Source organism: Rhinopithecus bieti, unplaced genomic scaffold, assembly GCF_001698545.2.
Source record: "Rhinopithecus bieti isolate Rb0 unplaced genomic scaffold, ASM169854v2 scaffold_39870, whole genome shotgun sequence".
NCBI classification, from domain to species: domain Eukaryota; kingdom Metazoa; phylum Chordata; class Mammalia; order Primates; family Cercopithecidae; genus Rhinopithecus; species Rhinopithecus bieti.
Genome location: NW_016817144.1, coordinates 2,044,569 through 2,062,750, shown reverse-complemented (window position 1 = coordinate 2,062,750; position 18,182 = coordinate 2,044,569). Strand labels below are relative to the sequence as shown.

General features: G+C 37.9%; 1 protein-coding gene across 1 annotated transcript in view; it reads right to left on the bottom strand.

Moving 5' to 3' along the window:
• Positions 1 to 18,182, bottom strand: part of CEP112 (centrosomal protein 112) — a 567,381-nt gene that overhangs the window by 461,201 nt on the left and 87,998 nt on the right. The window contains exons 7-9 of the mRNA XM_017855828.1: positions 11,209 to 11,256; positions 10,882 to 10,959; positions 10,739 to 10,779 (exon numbers count right to left, since the gene is read on the bottom strand). Of these exons, the coding sequence (XP_017711317.1) occupies positions 10,739 to 10,779; positions 10,882 to 10,959; positions 11,209 to 11,256 (167 nt within the window). The remainder of the gene's footprint in view (positions 1 to 10,738; positions 10,780 to 10,881; positions 10,960 to 11,208; positions 11,257 to 18,182) is intronic.

The window sequence follows — 18,182 nt, the reverse complement described above, 5'->3', positions numbered from 1 at the left end:
ACAGGTTGATGAGTACAGCAAACCACCATGGCACGTGTATACCTATGTAACAAACCTGCACATTCTGCACATGTACCCCAGAACTTAAAGCATAATAAAAGAAATAAATAAATAAAATAAAAAATAAAAATAAACCAAAAGTTTAGTTTTCTTCATACAAAGTTCAAAATCTGGTAAAATAAAAATATTTCAATTTTCAAAGATGCAGGTATTAATGCTAAAATCAATATTAAAAAAACAAATAGGTGAAAATTATCATCAGAAAAATCAGAATAGTGGTTACTTCTAGGAAAGATAGAAGAGAGTATGATTACAAATGGTCAGACAGGAGGCTTCTTAGGATATTGGCAATTACCTAATTCTTGCCTGGGTGGCATTTACAATGGCATTCCTTTGTACAATTATTTATCAAATTATGTGACATTGTGCATATCTGAATGCTATGTTTCATAAGAAATCTATTCCTGTTCTCTCATTTATTATGTTAATAACTGTGGCTTTCTTTATCCTAGAGTTATTTAAATTATACATTTGACTAACAGACTCATAGACAAAAAAAAAAAAAAAAAAAAGGCCTAATTCCGAGCACAGTGGTTCACGCCTGTAATCCCAGCACTCTGGGAGGCTGAGGCAGGCAGATCACAAGGTCAGGAGTTCAAGACCAGCCTAGCCAACATGGTGAAACGCTGTCTCTACTAAAAATACAAAAATTAGCTGGGCATGGTGGCGAGCATCTGTAGTCCCAGCTACTCAGGAGGCTGAGGCAGGAGACTGGCATGGACCCGGGAGGCGGAGGTTGTGATGAGACAAGATCGTGCCACTGCACACCAGCCTGGGCAACAGAGCGAGACTCCATCTCAGGAAAAAAAAAAAGGCCTATTTGGCATGTAAGAAAGAAGCAACATCTCTTTTTAGGCAATAGATAGAAACATTCAATATGAGTGAAAAGAAAGTTCAAAGGAAATTTTCTATTTTATTTCACAAAAAGAGGAATTTTATACTCTGGTTTCTCTTCAGATTGTATAAATCCTTCGCCTTTTACCAAAGGAGCCATTTCTACCATCTGTTCTCTGAAAACTGACAGTTGCTCTGAAAACTGACCTCTTCTTGTTGTGCTGTCTCTTCTCTCATTTTCAGTGAAAACACTTTTCCAAATGTCATAATGTCAAAAAGCCTTTTTTCAGATTACTAAAAAAAGAAAGAAAGAAAGAAAGACCCACTGCTTGATGACGCTCACTGTCACACAATTCTGTGATGTCGATATCAGAGAAAATGTGTTAGCAATTACAAAGGCAAGCAAGTCCACGTATGTTTGTGAGTGATAGGCTGAAGTTAAAATAAAGGATCACTGTCACTGAACATACGTTTTCCCATAACATATGAGAAATATGTCCAAAATAAATCGAAAATTTTTAAGAATATCTTAAAATATTTAATATGTGGGTCAGGTGCGGTGGCTCATGCCTGTAATCCTAGCACTTTGGGATGCTGAGGCGGTGGATCACCTCAGGTTAGGAGTTCAAGTCCAGCCTGGCCAACATGGCGAAACCTGTGTCTACTAAAACTACAAAAACTAGCCGGACGTGGTGGCGTGTGCCTGTAATCCCAGCTACTTGGAAGGCTGAGGAACAACAGCCTTCCAAGGCTGTTGTACTCCCGGGCAACAGAGCAAGACTCTGTCTCAAAAAAAAAATTTTTTATATGTGTATCTGTAGCCACCAAAACAAACCACTGTAATTCTTTAACTCCAATAAAATTCGATATTAATAGTAATATTAAATTAATATTAATTAGTAAATTAGGTTAAATAATTGCATTAATTCAATTAGTAATTTTACATATTTTACTCATGTAACATCTAAGGCATCTTCTGAACAATTATGAATCTAAAATGGAAGTTGTAGTTTATTAAATAGCTCCATTTCTAAAGGCTAGTTAAATATTTTAAGACTATCTAAAACTTCAACAAAATTAAATACCTTAATAAATGCTTCATGACTGATATGGTTTGGCTGTGTCCTCACCCAAATATCATCTTGAGCTGTAGCAACCATCATTCCCATGTGTCATGGGAGGGACCCAGTGAGAGGCAATTGAATCATCAGGTCAGATTTTCCTCATGCTGTTCTCATGATGGTGAGTAAGTCTCATGAGATCTGATGGTTTTATAAAGGGCAGTTTTCCTGCACATGCTCTCTCACCTGCCACCATGTAAGATGTGCCTTTGCTCCTCTTTTGCCTTTCGCCATGATTGTGAGGCCTCCCAGCCATATGGAACTATGAGTCCATTAAACCTCTTTTTCATTATAAATTACCTGGCCTTGGGTATGTCTTTATTAGCAGCATGAGAACGGACTAATACAATGACACAGATGAACTCTACAGTCAGTACAACATTGGTATCAATTATCTCCAGACTTACTGGATCCTTTAATATAAGTATTTCAAACTCCTAAATTTGTATTTTATACCATTAAGAACTGACTAATGAGGTCAGGTGTGGTGACTCATGCCTGTAATCCTAGCACTTGGGGAGGCCAAGGCAGGTAGACTGCCTGAGCTCAGGAGTTTGAAACCAGCCTGGGCAACACAGTGAAACTCCATCTCTACTAAAAATACAAAAATAATGGCAGGGCATGGCAGCGAGCACCTGTAATCCCAGCTACTCAGGAGTCTAAGGGAGGAGAATTGCTTGAACCTGGGAGGCGGAGGTTGCAGCGAGCTGAGATCGCGCCACTGCACTCCACACTCCAGCCTGGGCGACTGAGCGAGACTCCATCTCCAAAAACAAAACAAAACAAAAAAAAGAACTGACCAACAAAGATTATTATCAGTATTTATAGCAAAACCTCTGAAAGAGATCTAATATTTAAATAGAAAATAAAATTTTAAACAGACCAAAAAAAGAGGTAATTTTTTGTTATGTTGGAAGGTGAAAGGCTTTTCTAAGCATGATATAAAAACCAGAAGCCTAGAGAAAAGGCTGACAGATGCAACTATTTAAAAGAAAACTTCTCATGCAAATCAAAACTACCATGAGATATCATTTCAGTCCAGTTAAAATGCCTTTTATCCAAAAGATAAGTAATAACAAATGCTGGCAACGATGTGGAAAAAAGAGAACCTTTGCACACTGGGTTGGTGGGAATGTAAATTAATACAACCACAATGGAGGTTCCTCAAAAGAAAATAAAAATAGAACTACCAATCCACCAATCCCACTCCAAGGTATATACTCTAAAAAAAGAAAATCAGTATACTGAAGAGATATTTGCACTCCCATGTTTATTGCAGCACTAATAACAATAGTGAAGATTTAGAAGCAAGCTAAGTATCCATCAGCAGATGAATGGATAAGGAAAATGTGGTACACATACACAATGGAGTACTACTCAGCCATTAAAAAGAATGAGATCCTGTCATTTGCAACAACATGGATAGAATTGGAGGTCACTATGTTCAGTGAAATAAGCCAAGCACAGAAAGACAAACTTCATATGTTCTCATTTATTTGTGGAAGCTAAAAAGTAAAAACAATTGAACTCATGGAGGTAGAGAATAGAATGATGGTTATTAAGGGCTGGGAAGGGTGGTGGGAAGGTAGCAGGGGAGTTGGGATGGTTAATGGGTATAAAAAGTAGAAAGAATGAAGAAGACCTATAATTTGCTGGAACAATAAGGTGACTATAGTCAAAAAATAATTTAATTGTACATTTTAAAATAACTAAACGAGTATAGATTGTTTGTAACACAAAGGATAAATGCCTTAGATGATGGATACCCCATTTATCCTGATGTGATTATTATGCATCACAGGCCTGTATCAAAATATCTCATGTAACCCACAAATATATACACCTACTATGTACCCACAAAAATTCAAAATTAATTTTAAAAGTTAAAATAGAAGAAACCTTCTCTACACTAAAAGTAGCATAAATCAAAAGACATTTACAGAGAAAATACTTGAAAGACATATAAAAAAGAAGTGATACTTTAACATGCAAATTGCTCCAGCATTGATAACAAAATGGAAAAAGAGACTCTCTATACTATTAATGTTTACTTAAATAGACATAACCCTTTTTAACAGTTTTATTGAAATATAATTTATATATCATAAAATTCAAACATTTGAACAATACAAATCAAAGGTTTTTAATATATCAGAGAGTTATACAACCATTAGCACAATCTAATTTTAGAACATTTTAATAACCCTAAAAAGAAACTCTATATCCACTAGCCAACACTCCATGCACTCCCATGCCTGCAGCACTACGCAGACATAACCTTATTTTAAGGACAACTTGTCAATGTCAATCTAAAATGTAAATGTGCCACCCCGTGACTGAGCTATTCCATTTCACATAATTTATTCTGCAAGAAAAGACACATAATACACAAAGATATGGACAGGGGTATTCTTGAAATACCATTTGTTATAGAAAAATACTCTAAACGGCCTATATGCATCAATAGCTTAATAAAATGTGAAATATCAGTAAAATAAAATTTATGCAATTATGAATAAGAATGGGGTGATATTTCCGATATGGAAAAAATCATCAGAATATATATGTCAGTCAAAAAGCAATGAAATAGGCCAGGCACGGTGGCTCACGCCTATAATTCCAACACTTTGGGAGGCCGAGGCAGACGGATCATAAGGTCAGGAGCTTGAGACCAGCCTGAGCAACATGGTGAAACCGCGTCTCTACTAAAAATACAAAAAATAGCAGGCATGGTGGCACACACCTGCAATCCCAGCTACTCAGGAGGCTGAGGAAGGAGAACCGCTTGAATCCGGGAGGCAGAGGTTACAGTGAGCTGAAATTATGCCACTGTACTCCAGCCTGGGTGACAGAGCGAGACTCAGTCTCAAAAAAAAAGCAATGAAATGGTCTATATGTAGTATATGATCTAATTTTACTTAAGAATGAAGTAATCCTAAGAATTTTAAAGAGAATACCCATTAAATTTTCAACAATAATTATCTCTGAAGAATGAGTTGAGAAAGTGATGATTAAATACTTGAGAGCTAATATTTAATTTTAGATAAAGTTGACTCACTTAAAAGAATACTATTTATGGTTTTAAAAATATTACCCAGCAACAATAAAGACATTTTTAGATGAGAACATGCACAAGAGTTGTTTTATAGGGACATGTAAGGCTCTAACAAACTTCAAAACAGAAGAGCATTCATCCGTATACCGACAATTGAATGTTGAATAAAAGGGATTTAAACAAGTAGACATAAGATTTTCTTTTTTTTTGAGACGGAGTCTCGCTCTGTCGCCTAGGCTGGAGTGCAGTGGAGTGATCTCGGCTCACTGCAAGCTCCGCCTCCCAGGTTCATGTCGTTCTCCTGCCTCATCCTCCCTAGTAGCTGGGACTATAGGCGCCCGCCACCAAGCCCGAGTAATTTTTTGTATTTTTTTAGTAGAGACAGGGTTTCATCGTGTTAGCCAGGATGGTCTCGATTTCCGGACCTGGTGAGTGCCCGCCTCGGCCTCCTAAAGTGCTGGGATTACAGGCGTGAACGACCATGCCTGGCCATACCAATTTTCTAAAGAAAAACATATGTTTATAGAACACACAGAGAAAAGAAGAAAAAAACATAGAATATATTACCAGTATTTTTTATTTCTAGGTGTTGATTCTATAGGTGATTTTATTTCCCTCCTTACATATGTCTCTATTTCCCAAAGTGTCTTTAATAAAATCTACATACTTTCTTTTATAATTAGACATGCTAATTTAAAAGATAGATGAAACTAACATAGTTTTACACAGGGGCAAATCAGCAGATACTATTAAATATTGTACAATGGAGAAAAATATGATTTAAAAAACTTCATCAAAATAAGTCAGAAATGACTATGTAATTGCACAAAGGATTATTTTAGAAAATGTACAGTGAATATCTTTTAATATATGGAATAAGTTTACGATTAAATGCAAACTTCTCAATGATGCCTCAAATATTTTATAGTATGCCCAAAAGAAAACAAAACATAAGGATTTAGGAAAAACAAAATCAAACACATTTAAAAATGAATTTCTGATGCAATGCATGATAGCTTCAAATGTTTTTTCTTTGAAAACATATGTGGGTGGCATTGGTATGTTGACTCCTGCCCCAAGTTGTCATCAACAAAATTTTCAAGTGACCACTTCCTTTCAGTTCGTTTAATTATTTTATGGTAAGCAGCCTCAATAGTAAGAATTAATACAAAATAAAATTAAAAGGAAAATAGTTGGGAATGACTCAAAATGATTTTATAATTAATGAATGACAATTTTAGAAAAGAAATTCAAAACAAGAGCTCAAAGGAAGGTATGTCTGAGTATAAGAAATATTACTCCCAAATTTGCTTTTTAAAATGTCATTTGCTTTTATTACAACAGTTTTTTTAACACCAGGATTACACAAGAAAGAAAACCCTGAGTCTGATGTCAGCAAGATGGCAGACTAGGACTTTCAAGCCCTTGTCCCTCCACAGAAAAATCAATTTGAACATAAACATGTACAAAAATACCTTCATAAGAGCTAAGCAAACAAGGTGAAATATAGCACAAAATAGGAAAAGACATAACACAGAATGTAGAAAGGACAGTTTTACTCTGCAGTCTGAGGCTGCAGATTTTAAAATACTCACATCACCCCTCCCCCAACTCCAGAGAGTAAAGCTTGGAGAGACCCTCCACTTGGGAGGAGGAAAGAAAGGTGAGCACTAGACGTAACTCAGACCCCAGTGCCAGGTCAGTCCCAGTAAAACGCAGGACCAGGCAGGACTCTTCAGCCCTAGACTCCCAGCCAGTACCCCATGACTGACCCTGCAAATCCACCCTGGTACAAGGAAAATCTCACAGCCCCAGGCTCCAGACTGGCCCAGTAGATTTAGTCCCTGGGTCCACCCCCACCCCATGCTGATCCCAGCAGCCACAGCATCCAAACTAACCCTAGTGCTAGACTGACCCCAGCAGCCTAAGCTTCAGCTCCACCCCAGAGCCAGACCAGCCCTTACAGACTAAGGTTCCTGGCTAGCCTCTGTAGCCCCAGGCTCCAGGTCAGCTCCCAAGACCCAAGACTCCAGGTCAGTACCCATAGACTGAACCTCTAGGCCTAACTTGGCACAATGCAAGATCCCACAGTCCCAGGTTCCAAAGCCAGCCCAGCAGACTCAAGTCTCTGGACTCACCACATTGCCAGGCAGGCCCAGCGACTTTGTGCTCCAGACTATTCACAGCACAATGCTGGCCCCGACAACTTCAGGTTTCAGGCCTACCCAGGAACCAGGCAAGCCCCCAGAATCCCTAGTCATCAGGCCAGCACCCACAGACTCAGCCTCCATGCTGGCCCATGTGAATATAGGTTCCAGACATACCCAATGACAGGCCAGCCCATCTGGCCCCAAGCTCCAAGCATAACCCAGGATTCAGAGCCAGGTCAGCCAACACAATCCCATGCTTTAGACCCACCCAACCTCCCAGTCAACACCTCTGGCCCAGATCCCAGGCTGGCCACTGGGGCCCCAATATCCATATTAACCCCTGTGATCCCACATTCCAGGAGACTCAGGGTCCAGGCCTGACTAACAGACCCAGGGTCCAGGCTCATCCCAATAAACTCTGGTGCCAAGCCAGCCCTCAGAAACTAAGATTCCAGGTCCATCCCTACAGAATCATGACCCAAGCCCACCCCTGCACACTCAGGCCCCACGTCTGTCCCAGTGAACCAAAGAACCAGGCCCATCCCAGAATCTGTCCGACCCCTGCAGATTCTGGCTTAAACCCACCCTAGAACCAGGTCAGCCCTTGTGGATCCAGGCTTCAGGCTAGCCCTGGTGGATACAGATTTCAGGCTTACCATACAGACCCAGACTCCAAGCTCACTCCCATGGACCAAAACAACACATCTACCCAGTGGATCCAGGCTCCAAGCTCAAACATGAGGACCAGGATACCAGGCCCACCCACTTTCTGACTCTGCCTGAGGATGTAGGAGAGAGCCTACCAATAGGCCAAACAGCCTGCCCAGAGTTTCTGGACAGGCTGAATAGTGACTGGCTTTCTCAAATGAAGCCAGTCTACAAAGACTATAGTAATTTCCTACTTCTTCAAATGTGCAGACACCAACATAAAGCAACAAGCAACATAAAAAAACAAGGAGACATCACCCCAGCAAAAGAAAATAATCTCCCAATAGCTGACCCCAAAGAAATGAAAATATATAAACTGCCTGACAAATAATTCACACTAATGGTTTTAACGAAGCTCAGTCAGCTTCAAGAAAATACAGAGAAATAATTTAACGAAATCAGAAAAACAGTAAGTGTACAAAATGGAAAATTTAACAGAGAAATTTTTTTAAAAATCAAATTCTGGAGCTGAAAATGAATGAAAAGAAAAATATAACAGAAAGCATTCACAACCAAATTGATCAAGCAAAACAAAAAAAAAATTCTGTAAACTCAAATATACAGGCTATTAGAAAATACGCAGTCAGAGAAGAAATAGGAAGAAGACTGGAAAGGAATGAAGAAAGTTTACGGGACATATGGGATAGGATCAAAAGAACAAATATTCAAGTCATAGGAGCTAAAGAAGAAAAAAAGAGACAAAGGTGTAGAAAGTTTAAAGAAATAATAGCTAAAAACTTTCCAAATTGAGGGAAATATATATATATCCTGGTACAAAAAGGTCAAAAGTCTCCAATCAGATTTAATTCAAGCAAGACTATACCAAGGCACGTTACAATCAAACTGTCAAATATAAAGAACAAATGGAGGATTCTGAAAATATCAAGAGAAAAGCAAGTTATATACAAGAAACTTCCAGTAAGACTAGCAGTGGATTTCATGGAGGAAATCTTACAGGCCAGAAAAGAGTAAGATGACATATTCCAAGTACTGAAAGACAATAACTGCCAACCAAGAATATTGTGAGTGGCAAAGCAGTCTTTGAGAAATAAAGAAAAGATAAAAATGTACTAAGACACAAAAAAGCCTTAGGGAGTTCATGACCACTAGACTTGTCTTACAAAAATGCTCAAGTGAAATCTTGATGCTTAAAGAAGAAGACACTAATGAATAACAAAAAAATACATATAAAAGGATAAAACTCACCAGTAACAGTAAGTAAACAGTCAAATACAGAATACTCTAATAATATAATGTTGTGGAAATGACTTATATCTTTAGTATGAAGATAATATATTGTTTAAATATCATAGCCACAATAATTTCTTTCTATACAATATAAAAAGATGTAAACAATCAACAGAGTAAAAAGACAGCCTACACAATAAGAAAAATATTTGCAAGCCATATATTGAATAAGGGGTTAATATCCAAAATATATATGGAACTCAAACAACTCAATGGTAAGAACACTAATAACCTGATTTTAAAATGGGCAAAGGATCTGAAGAGACATTTCTCAAAAGAAGACACGCAAATAGCCACCAGATACATGAAAAACTGCCCAACATTCCTAATCATCAGAGAAATGCTGATTAAAACAATATTGAGATATCACGTCACACCTATTAGAAGGGCTATCAACAAAAACAGCCAGACCAGCCCCTACAGACTAAGGTTCCTGGCTAGGAATTGGATATTGGCGCCCCAGCGGCCCAAAAAGAGAAAAGATCAGTATTAGAGGGGATGTGGAGAAAAGAGAACCCTTGCCCAGTGTTAGCAGTAATGTAAATCAGTGCAGCCATTATAGAAAAACAACATGAAGGTTCCTTGAAAAATTAAAAATAGAAATATATGATCCAGCAATCTCACTATTAGGTATAAATCCAAAGAAAATGAAATCGGTATATTGAAGAGCTATCTGCATCCCAATGTTCACTGCAGCAATAGCCAAGATATAGAATCAATATAAAGTGTCCATCAACAAACAAATGAAGAAAATGTGATATATACACACACACACACAATGAAATGTTATTCAGTTTTCAAAAAGAAGGAAATCTTGTCATTTAGTACAACATGGATGAACCTAGAGAACACTATGTTAAGTCAAATAAGCCAGGCACAGAAAGGTAAATACCACATGATCTCACTTATATGTGGATTCCAAAAAAGATGAACTCACAAAAGTAAAAAAATGGTGGTTATGAGGCCAGGCGACAAGGAGTGGAGTTGGGAGATACTGGTCAAAGGATACAAAATTTAAGTTAAATGAGAGAAATCAGTTCTAGAGATCTATTGTACAGCATAGCAACTTTAGTTAATAACAATGGATTGTATTTCAAAAATCACTATGAGAGTACATTTTAAGTATTCTCATTACAAAAAAAATGATAAGTCGGTGAGGTAATTCATATAACAAGCTCAATTTAGCCATTTGACAATGTGTACATATTTCAAAACATCACGTTGTACACAGTAAACATATACTATTTTGTCCAGGTATGGTGCCTCATGCCTGTAATACTAATGCTTTGAGAAGTCAAGGCAGGAGGATCGCTTGAGGCCAACAGCTCAAGACCAGCCTGGGAAAAACAGTAAGATCCCACCTCTACCAAAAAAAAATTTTAATTAGCTGGACGTGGTGGCACAGCTATAGTCTTGGCTACTTAGAAGGCTGAAATGGGAGGACTGCTTGATCCCAGTGAGCTCTGATCGTACCACTGCACTCCAGCCGGGCAAAAGGCAGACTCTATCTCTAGAAAAAAACAAAAAACAAAAGACAAAACAGAAAGACAAACCCTGCCTACCATGCATCACGTTTCATATTTGTTTCAAATATAACCTCTTCCTAGAATATACCATTATTTTAACTAAAACCTGAAAACCTAGATTATATAAAATATTAAAACTATATTATCAATTGGGTTTATCAGCAATATCTCAATCCTACCTCTTTCTCACGTATTCGAGAGAGAAAATGATCATCATGGAAACTGCTGGATTTTCTCAGGCTGAATTTCGGTGTCATCTGCTGAATGAACAGGAATTATTTAATACGTTTTAAGATCTGGTTTATCCTTAATCCCAAAGAAAACTCCTAAATTGCCTGCAGCCCATACCAAAATAGTACTAACATTGCAGGAAAAAATCACTTCCAAGTGATAAATTCAATTATCTTTCCTAATGTAGATCTGCATTATTTTCTATAAATAACTTGGTGATTATTTTATTTTAAAATACCTGCCCCTAGAAAAAGTCCAATGGATTTCTCACATACCAGAGAAAGTGGGATAGGCTTCTGTCTCAGGTATCGAGGATTTTCTATCTGAAAATTTAAAAATAAAACAAAATAAGGATTTATTAATTTTGGAGTTTTAATTATTATTTGATAAAATACAGAATTAAGTTGCCATATGAAATATTTTCTAGATTTCTTAATATTTAATTCATTTTTAGAATGAGTATTGTATGATACATTTTTAGTGGCTCCCTACAAATAAAATATAAAACATAAACTCCTTTGCATGCCAAAATGAACCTACATGATCCTCTCACTGCCTAACTGCCCACTCTCATCTTCCATTACCCTTCACCTCACATTTTATGCTCCCAGGATCCACAATGCCTTATATTACCAGAACATGGCAGATGTTCTCATGCCTGTCCACCTCTGAATTTCTCTGCCCAGCCCTCCAAACCCTATAAGCACATACCTATTTGTTCTTAGAGTCTCAATTTAATCACTGCACTCCCAGATGTATTTGGTATATGAATCCTTAAACATACCTTTCCAATAGCAAAGAGAACACAAAATTCCTTTGTGACTCCCCCTAAATCTCCCTTTCAGATTCATCTATCTCCACCATACCCCACATTCCCAGGACATCAGACAACTGGTTTTAATTTAAAAGCACTACACAGTCTCCCATGTCTGAGTCTTTGCAACCTGTAAGATCATTCCCCCAACTTCTACACATGGTTAACTTACTCAAGACTCACAGTTTAAAAATCATCTTCCCCAGGAAACTTAGTTCCTACTACTCCAGTAGTACCCTGGATGCTGGTTCCCTTTTACAATCTGGCATCTCCCTGTTTCGAAACAGTGTGGACTCTGAAAGCAGAGACCATGACTGCCCTGTTCACCACTCTATCCCTAACACCCAACTCAGCGCCCAATGAATATTTCTTTGGAAAGAAGGAAGAAACAAGAGGAGAGAAAGGAGTAACCTGTACCTAATTCCACCTTCTTATCAGCTCCTAAAGTATCCCATGTCCACTCTCTCATAGCCCTTATGTAATACTTTGAGTGTTTATCAGTATGTCTCCACATCTCTCTCTTTGAACAGAAGGAATACAGGGATGATGTCTTCTCAGTTCTGTATCTCTGGTACCTAGCACAATATCTAATGTATAGTAGCCTTTCAATAAAGTATTTATTACATGAATATACTATATGATAAAGTAGACATACTGATAGTTATCTCTACTATTTCACTCATAAATAAAGTAATAATTAAAAATCATTACCATGAAAGTCTAATTTCTTCATATCACAAACCTACAAATTACTACATGGATAATCTCACAAAGTATATGAACACTAACCATCACTTCAACCTAGGGTAGGGGTTCTTACCCTTGTTAAATTAAGATTAACCTAAAGCTGCCTCCTCACATATTTTTAATTCAGCCTAATTTCTCCATACATGGTGAACTGTAACCTAACTGGATGTATACACAGACTACAGCCTACTCTTGTGCCACTCACTGAGTTTTGGCCCAAGGCAATCAATTGTTCAAACCAGATTCAAATAAGGCAAAAGCAGAGCTGTAACCAATCCTGCTGTTTCTGTACCTCGCTTCCATTTTTCGTACGTCACTATCCTTCTTCTGTCCATAAATCTTCAATCATCCAGTAGTGCTGCAGCTTCTCTGAACCTATTATGATTCAGGGGCTGCCTGATCCATGAATCATTCTTTGCTCACTAAACTCTGTTGAGTTTAATTTCTTTAGGGGTTTTCTTTTAACATCCTAGAGTGTACTATGAGGATCAAATGATAAATATTTCAAATATAAATTACTGGATTCTACTTCTCCAAAATCCCATTGTGTTTTCAAAAAGCTCCCCAAATTATTTATTATGGTTAATAATTCTTGAAAATGAACAATTCACATCCAATTTGACAATAAAGATAAGGGTGAATGAAGAATCAATCAAAAAATGAAGAAGTCATAACATTTATAGTAGAATGTAATCAAGTAAAACTTAAAAAGAGTATAGCAATAGACAGGATATAAAGTATAATTATTTTAGCATCTAGATTAAAGGAAATACACAAAACAATTTTCTTTCATGTGAACGCCAGTTTCTAAAAGGTAATGGCAACTGTATGAATTTAAATGTCTCTCCCCATCCTTCAAAGACCCATACAGATTGATAAAGAGACCAAATAAAAATGCCCATCATTCATGACTACATCATAAAAAGGAGAAAGAGAATACAAATCCCTGGATTAACACGTAGGTGGCTAAATAAAGATACCAAATCAGCAGAATTAGATCCTGAGCCAAACCAGAGTGGTAGCACGGGGGAAAAAAGGAAAGTACTCAGGGTCCTAGTAGTGGTGGAACTAAATATCATCAAACAATGACCTGTCAAAGAAGAGTGGCCTACCTTAGGCAGGCCACACAAAAAAACTTAATGGCTCAAAGTGCCAGAGATGGGCACAAAAGGAGGAGCTTGGAAACTACGAAGAAACCAGAAAGGCAGTTCTAGGAAGGAATCACTTCTGAGGTAGAGAGAAGCACCTTTGAAGGAACGTTGTTCATGATAAAGGGAAAGAAAAAAGCAGCTGAAGATAAGGGCCCTACAGAAACAAGACAGAATCAAAGAATCAAAAGAAGACAAGCCATGGCCGGGCGCTATGGCTCTCGCCTGTAATCCCAGCATTTTGGGAGGCCAAGGCAGGCAGATTACCTGAGGTCAGGAGTTCAAGACCAGCCTGGCCAACATGGTGAAACCCTGTCTCTACTAAAAATATAAAACTTAGCAGGGCATAGTGGTGGGTGACTGTAATCCCAGCTATTCAGGAGGCTGAAGCAGGAGGATCTCTTGAACCCAGGAGGCGGAGGTTGCAGTGAGCTGAGATCATGCCACTGCACTCCAGCCTGGGTGACAAGAGCGAAATTCTATCTCAAAAAAAAAAGAAGACAAGCCAGGCTAACAACCACAAAAGGCACCGTTTGTTAAAGAAATTAAACTTCAGTGTAGCAGAGGAGGAAATAAAGTAATAAACTGTCACTACAGTTATCTTTTTTCTCTTGTACAACTCTTTTTTTTTAAGATTAATTAACAAATTAATTAATTTTTTTGAGACAGAGTCTCGCTCTGTCACCCAGGCTGGAGTGCAGTGGTGTGATCTCGGCTCACTGCAAGCTCCGCCTCCCGGGTTTACACCATTCTCCTGCCTCAGCCTCCCAAGTAGCTGCGACTACAAGGGACTGCCACCAAGAAATAAAGTAAGCCACCCACTACCACTTCCCACACAGTCACTGGCTATTACTTGTTCAGAAAAATCTAATGGATAATCATGAACAGAAAAGAATCCAATATCCACAAAACTTATAAAATAGAAAATCAAAATCAAGACCTGCCAGCAGAAGGAAACACTTTTTTAAAAAGCTTAGAAATACAGGCAAACAGTAATACAGCCTTCCTTTTGATTCCCATGTCTCCCTACTCTCATACATCAAGGTTTTTGTGCAACCCACTTAAAGTAGGACACTCCCCTACATGTCAATACTTCATAATATTTTTGTTCCACCACCACTAGGACAACACATATTCAAATATAACTTTTAAATAACTTCAGGCATAAAAATACTACAAATCAAAATAAAGACAAAAATAGAAAGATCTTAAATAGGAGGTGACTAGATTCAGGAAAAAAAAACATGGAACAGTAACACAAAAGTCATCCAAGAAATGAAGACTAAATTAAGAGTTGTACAAGAAAGAGGCCGGGCACAGTGGCTCACGCCTGCAATCCCAGCACTTTGGGAGGCCGAGGCAGGCAGACCACGAGGTCAGGAGATCTAGACCATCCTGGCTAACACAGTAAAACCTTGTGTCTACTAAATATGCAAAAAAACTAGCCGGGCGTGGTGGCGGGCGCCTGTAGTCCCAGCCACTCAGGAGGCTGAGGCAGGAGAATGGCGTGAACCCGGGAGGTGGAGCTTGCAGTGAGCCGAGATCGCACCATTGCACTCCAGCCTGGGCGACAGAGCGAGACTCCATCTCAAAAAAAAAAGAATTCAAAAATTCCACAACCATTCATGATTTTTTAAAATATCCTGACAAAATAGAGACATTCTTAATTTGATAAATGGAACCTACCAAAAAAACTGTAAGTAAGAAAAAAACTACAAGTATGAAAAACCGGCCAGGCGCAGTGGCTCACATCTGTAATCCCAACACTTTGGGAGGCTGAGCTGGGCGGATCACCTGAGGTCAGGAGATTGAGACCAGACCGGCTAACATGGTAAAACCCTGTTTCTCCTAAAAACACAAAAAATTAGCCAGGCATGGTGGTGCATGCCTGTAATCCCAGCTACTCAGGAGGCTGAGGGAGGAGAACTGCTTGAACGCGAGAGGTGAAGGTTGCAGTGGACCGAGATAGTGCCATTGCACTGAATGAATAAGAGCGAAATTCGATCTCAAAAAAAAAAAAAACATGAAAAACTGAAAGCATTCCCTTTAAGATAGGGAACAATACAATGAGTACCACCCACTATGAATATGCTCCTATTCGACACTGTTGTAGAATCCTAAACGGCATTTTTTTAAAAAGAGGAAAAAGGAGGAGGGTAGAAAGAAAGAAGAGGATACAAGATTAGGAGTAAAAACTAGAACACCTCATCATTTGCAGATACCTCTCTACATAGAACTCTATGAATGAATAAATAAACAAATAAATGATAGAACTAATAAGAGTTTGGCAAAGTTGCCAGATGCCAAATCAACATATAAAAGTCAACTGCGATCAAAGAGGCAGAGCAAAATGTTCAAATAGAAGCCTTTAGCAATTTTCCCCACAGCACGAACACCAAATTGAACAACTATTCACATAAAAAAGCACCTTCATAAGAAGGAAAAATCAGGTTAGTGATCACAGCACCTGGTTTTAGCATATTAAGGAATGAGATGCCAAAGAAGGTAAGAAAGACAGTCTTAAATCGCCTACATCAGCATTCCCCTATCCCCCAGCAGTGGCTACATGGCATGAAGAGAGAATCTGTGTATTTGGGGAAGGGACAGCACAGTGATTGTGGGATTTTTGCATTGAAACTCAGTGCTGCCCTGTCACAGCAGAAAGAAACAGCAGGCAGAATTCAGCCTGCACCCACAGACCTATCCTACAAGAAATGTTAAAGGAATTTCTTTGATCTGAAAGGAAACAACATTAATGCACAATAATGAATCATCTAAAGGTATAAAACTCACTGGTAAGAATACAGAAAAACACAGACTATTGTAACACTGTAATTGTGGCATGTAAACTACTCATATGTGAAGTGGAAAGACTAAAAGATGAACCACTCAAAATAATAACTGTAACAGTTTTCAAGACATAGTGTAATAAGATAGAAACAACAAAAGTTAACAAGTGGGGGGATGAAGCTGAAGTGTAGAGTTTTTTTATTAGTTTTCTCTTTGCTTGTTTATGCAATCAGTGTTCAATGATCAGCAGTTTAATATAATGCGTTAAATTACATGCACACTTCATGGTAACCTCAAGCCGAAAAGCCTACAAGAAATGCACAAAAAATAAAAACCAAGAAATTAAAACTTACCACGTGAGTAAATGGCTTTCACTAAAAGGAAGACAGGAAGGAAGGAAAAAGGAAAAGAAGACCACAAAACAACTAGAAAGCAACCAACAAAATGGCAGGAGTAAGTCCTTACTTATCAAGAATAACATTCAATTTAAATGAACTAAACTCTCCAATCAAAAGACATAGGAGTAGCTAAATGAAAACACACCTGGGTCATGCACAGTGGCTCATGCCTGTAATCCCAGCACTTTGGGAGGCCATGGTGGGTGGATTACTTGAGCTCAGCAGTTCAAGACCAGCTTGGGTAACACTGCAAAACCCTGTGTTTACAAAAATTCCAAAAATTAGCTGGACTTGGTAGCGTGCACCTGCAGTCCCAGCTACTTGGGAGGCTGAGGTGAAAGGATGGTTTGAATCCAGGAGTCAGAGGTTGCAGTAGCCAAGATCATGCCACTGCACTCCAGCCTGGGTAACAGAGCCAGACCCCATCTCAAAAAAATGAACCTAAAAAATATTTACAGAACATTTCATCCAAAGGATGAATAGTAAACATTCCTCTCATCCACATACGGATTATCCACAAGGACAGACCATATGTTAGACCACAAAACAAGTCTTTAAAAATTTTTTTGAATTTAAATTGCATCAAGTATCTTCTCTGACCATGAGTTAATAAAACTAGAAATCAGTAACAAGAAGAATTTTGAAAACTATACGAACAAATGGAAATTAAATATGCTCCTGAATGACCCATGGGTCAATGAAGAAATAAAGAAGGAAATAAAGAAGGAAATCTTCTTGAAACAAATAAAAATGAAAATACAACATACCAAAATCTATGGGATACAGTAAAAGCAGTAGTAAGAGGAAAGTTTATAGCAAGAAGTATCAACATGAAAAAGGTAGAAAAACTTCAAATAAACAACCTAATGATACATCTTAAAGAATTAGAAGAGCTAGAGCAAACCAAACCCAAAATTAGTAGAATAGAAATAATAAAGATCAGAGCAGAAATAAATGAAATGAAAATTTTAAAAACACAAAAAATCAACAAAACAAAAAGTTAGTTTCTTCAAGAGAAAAAATCAACAAGCCTTCAACCAGATGAAGTAGGAAAAAAAGACAGAAGTTTCAAATAAAATCAGAGATGAAAAAGAGACATTACAACTGATATGGCAGAAATCAAAAAATCATTAGAGGCTACTATGAGCAACTACATGCTAATAAATTTGAAAACTTAAAAGAAATGGATAAATTCCTAGACACATACAACCTACCAAAAGTGAACAAGAAAGAAATCTAAAACCTGACCAGAACAAAAACAATTAATAAGATTGAAGCTGTAATAAAAAATCTCCCAACAAAGAAAAGCCTAGGACCCAATGGCTTCACTGCTGAATTTTACCAAACATTTC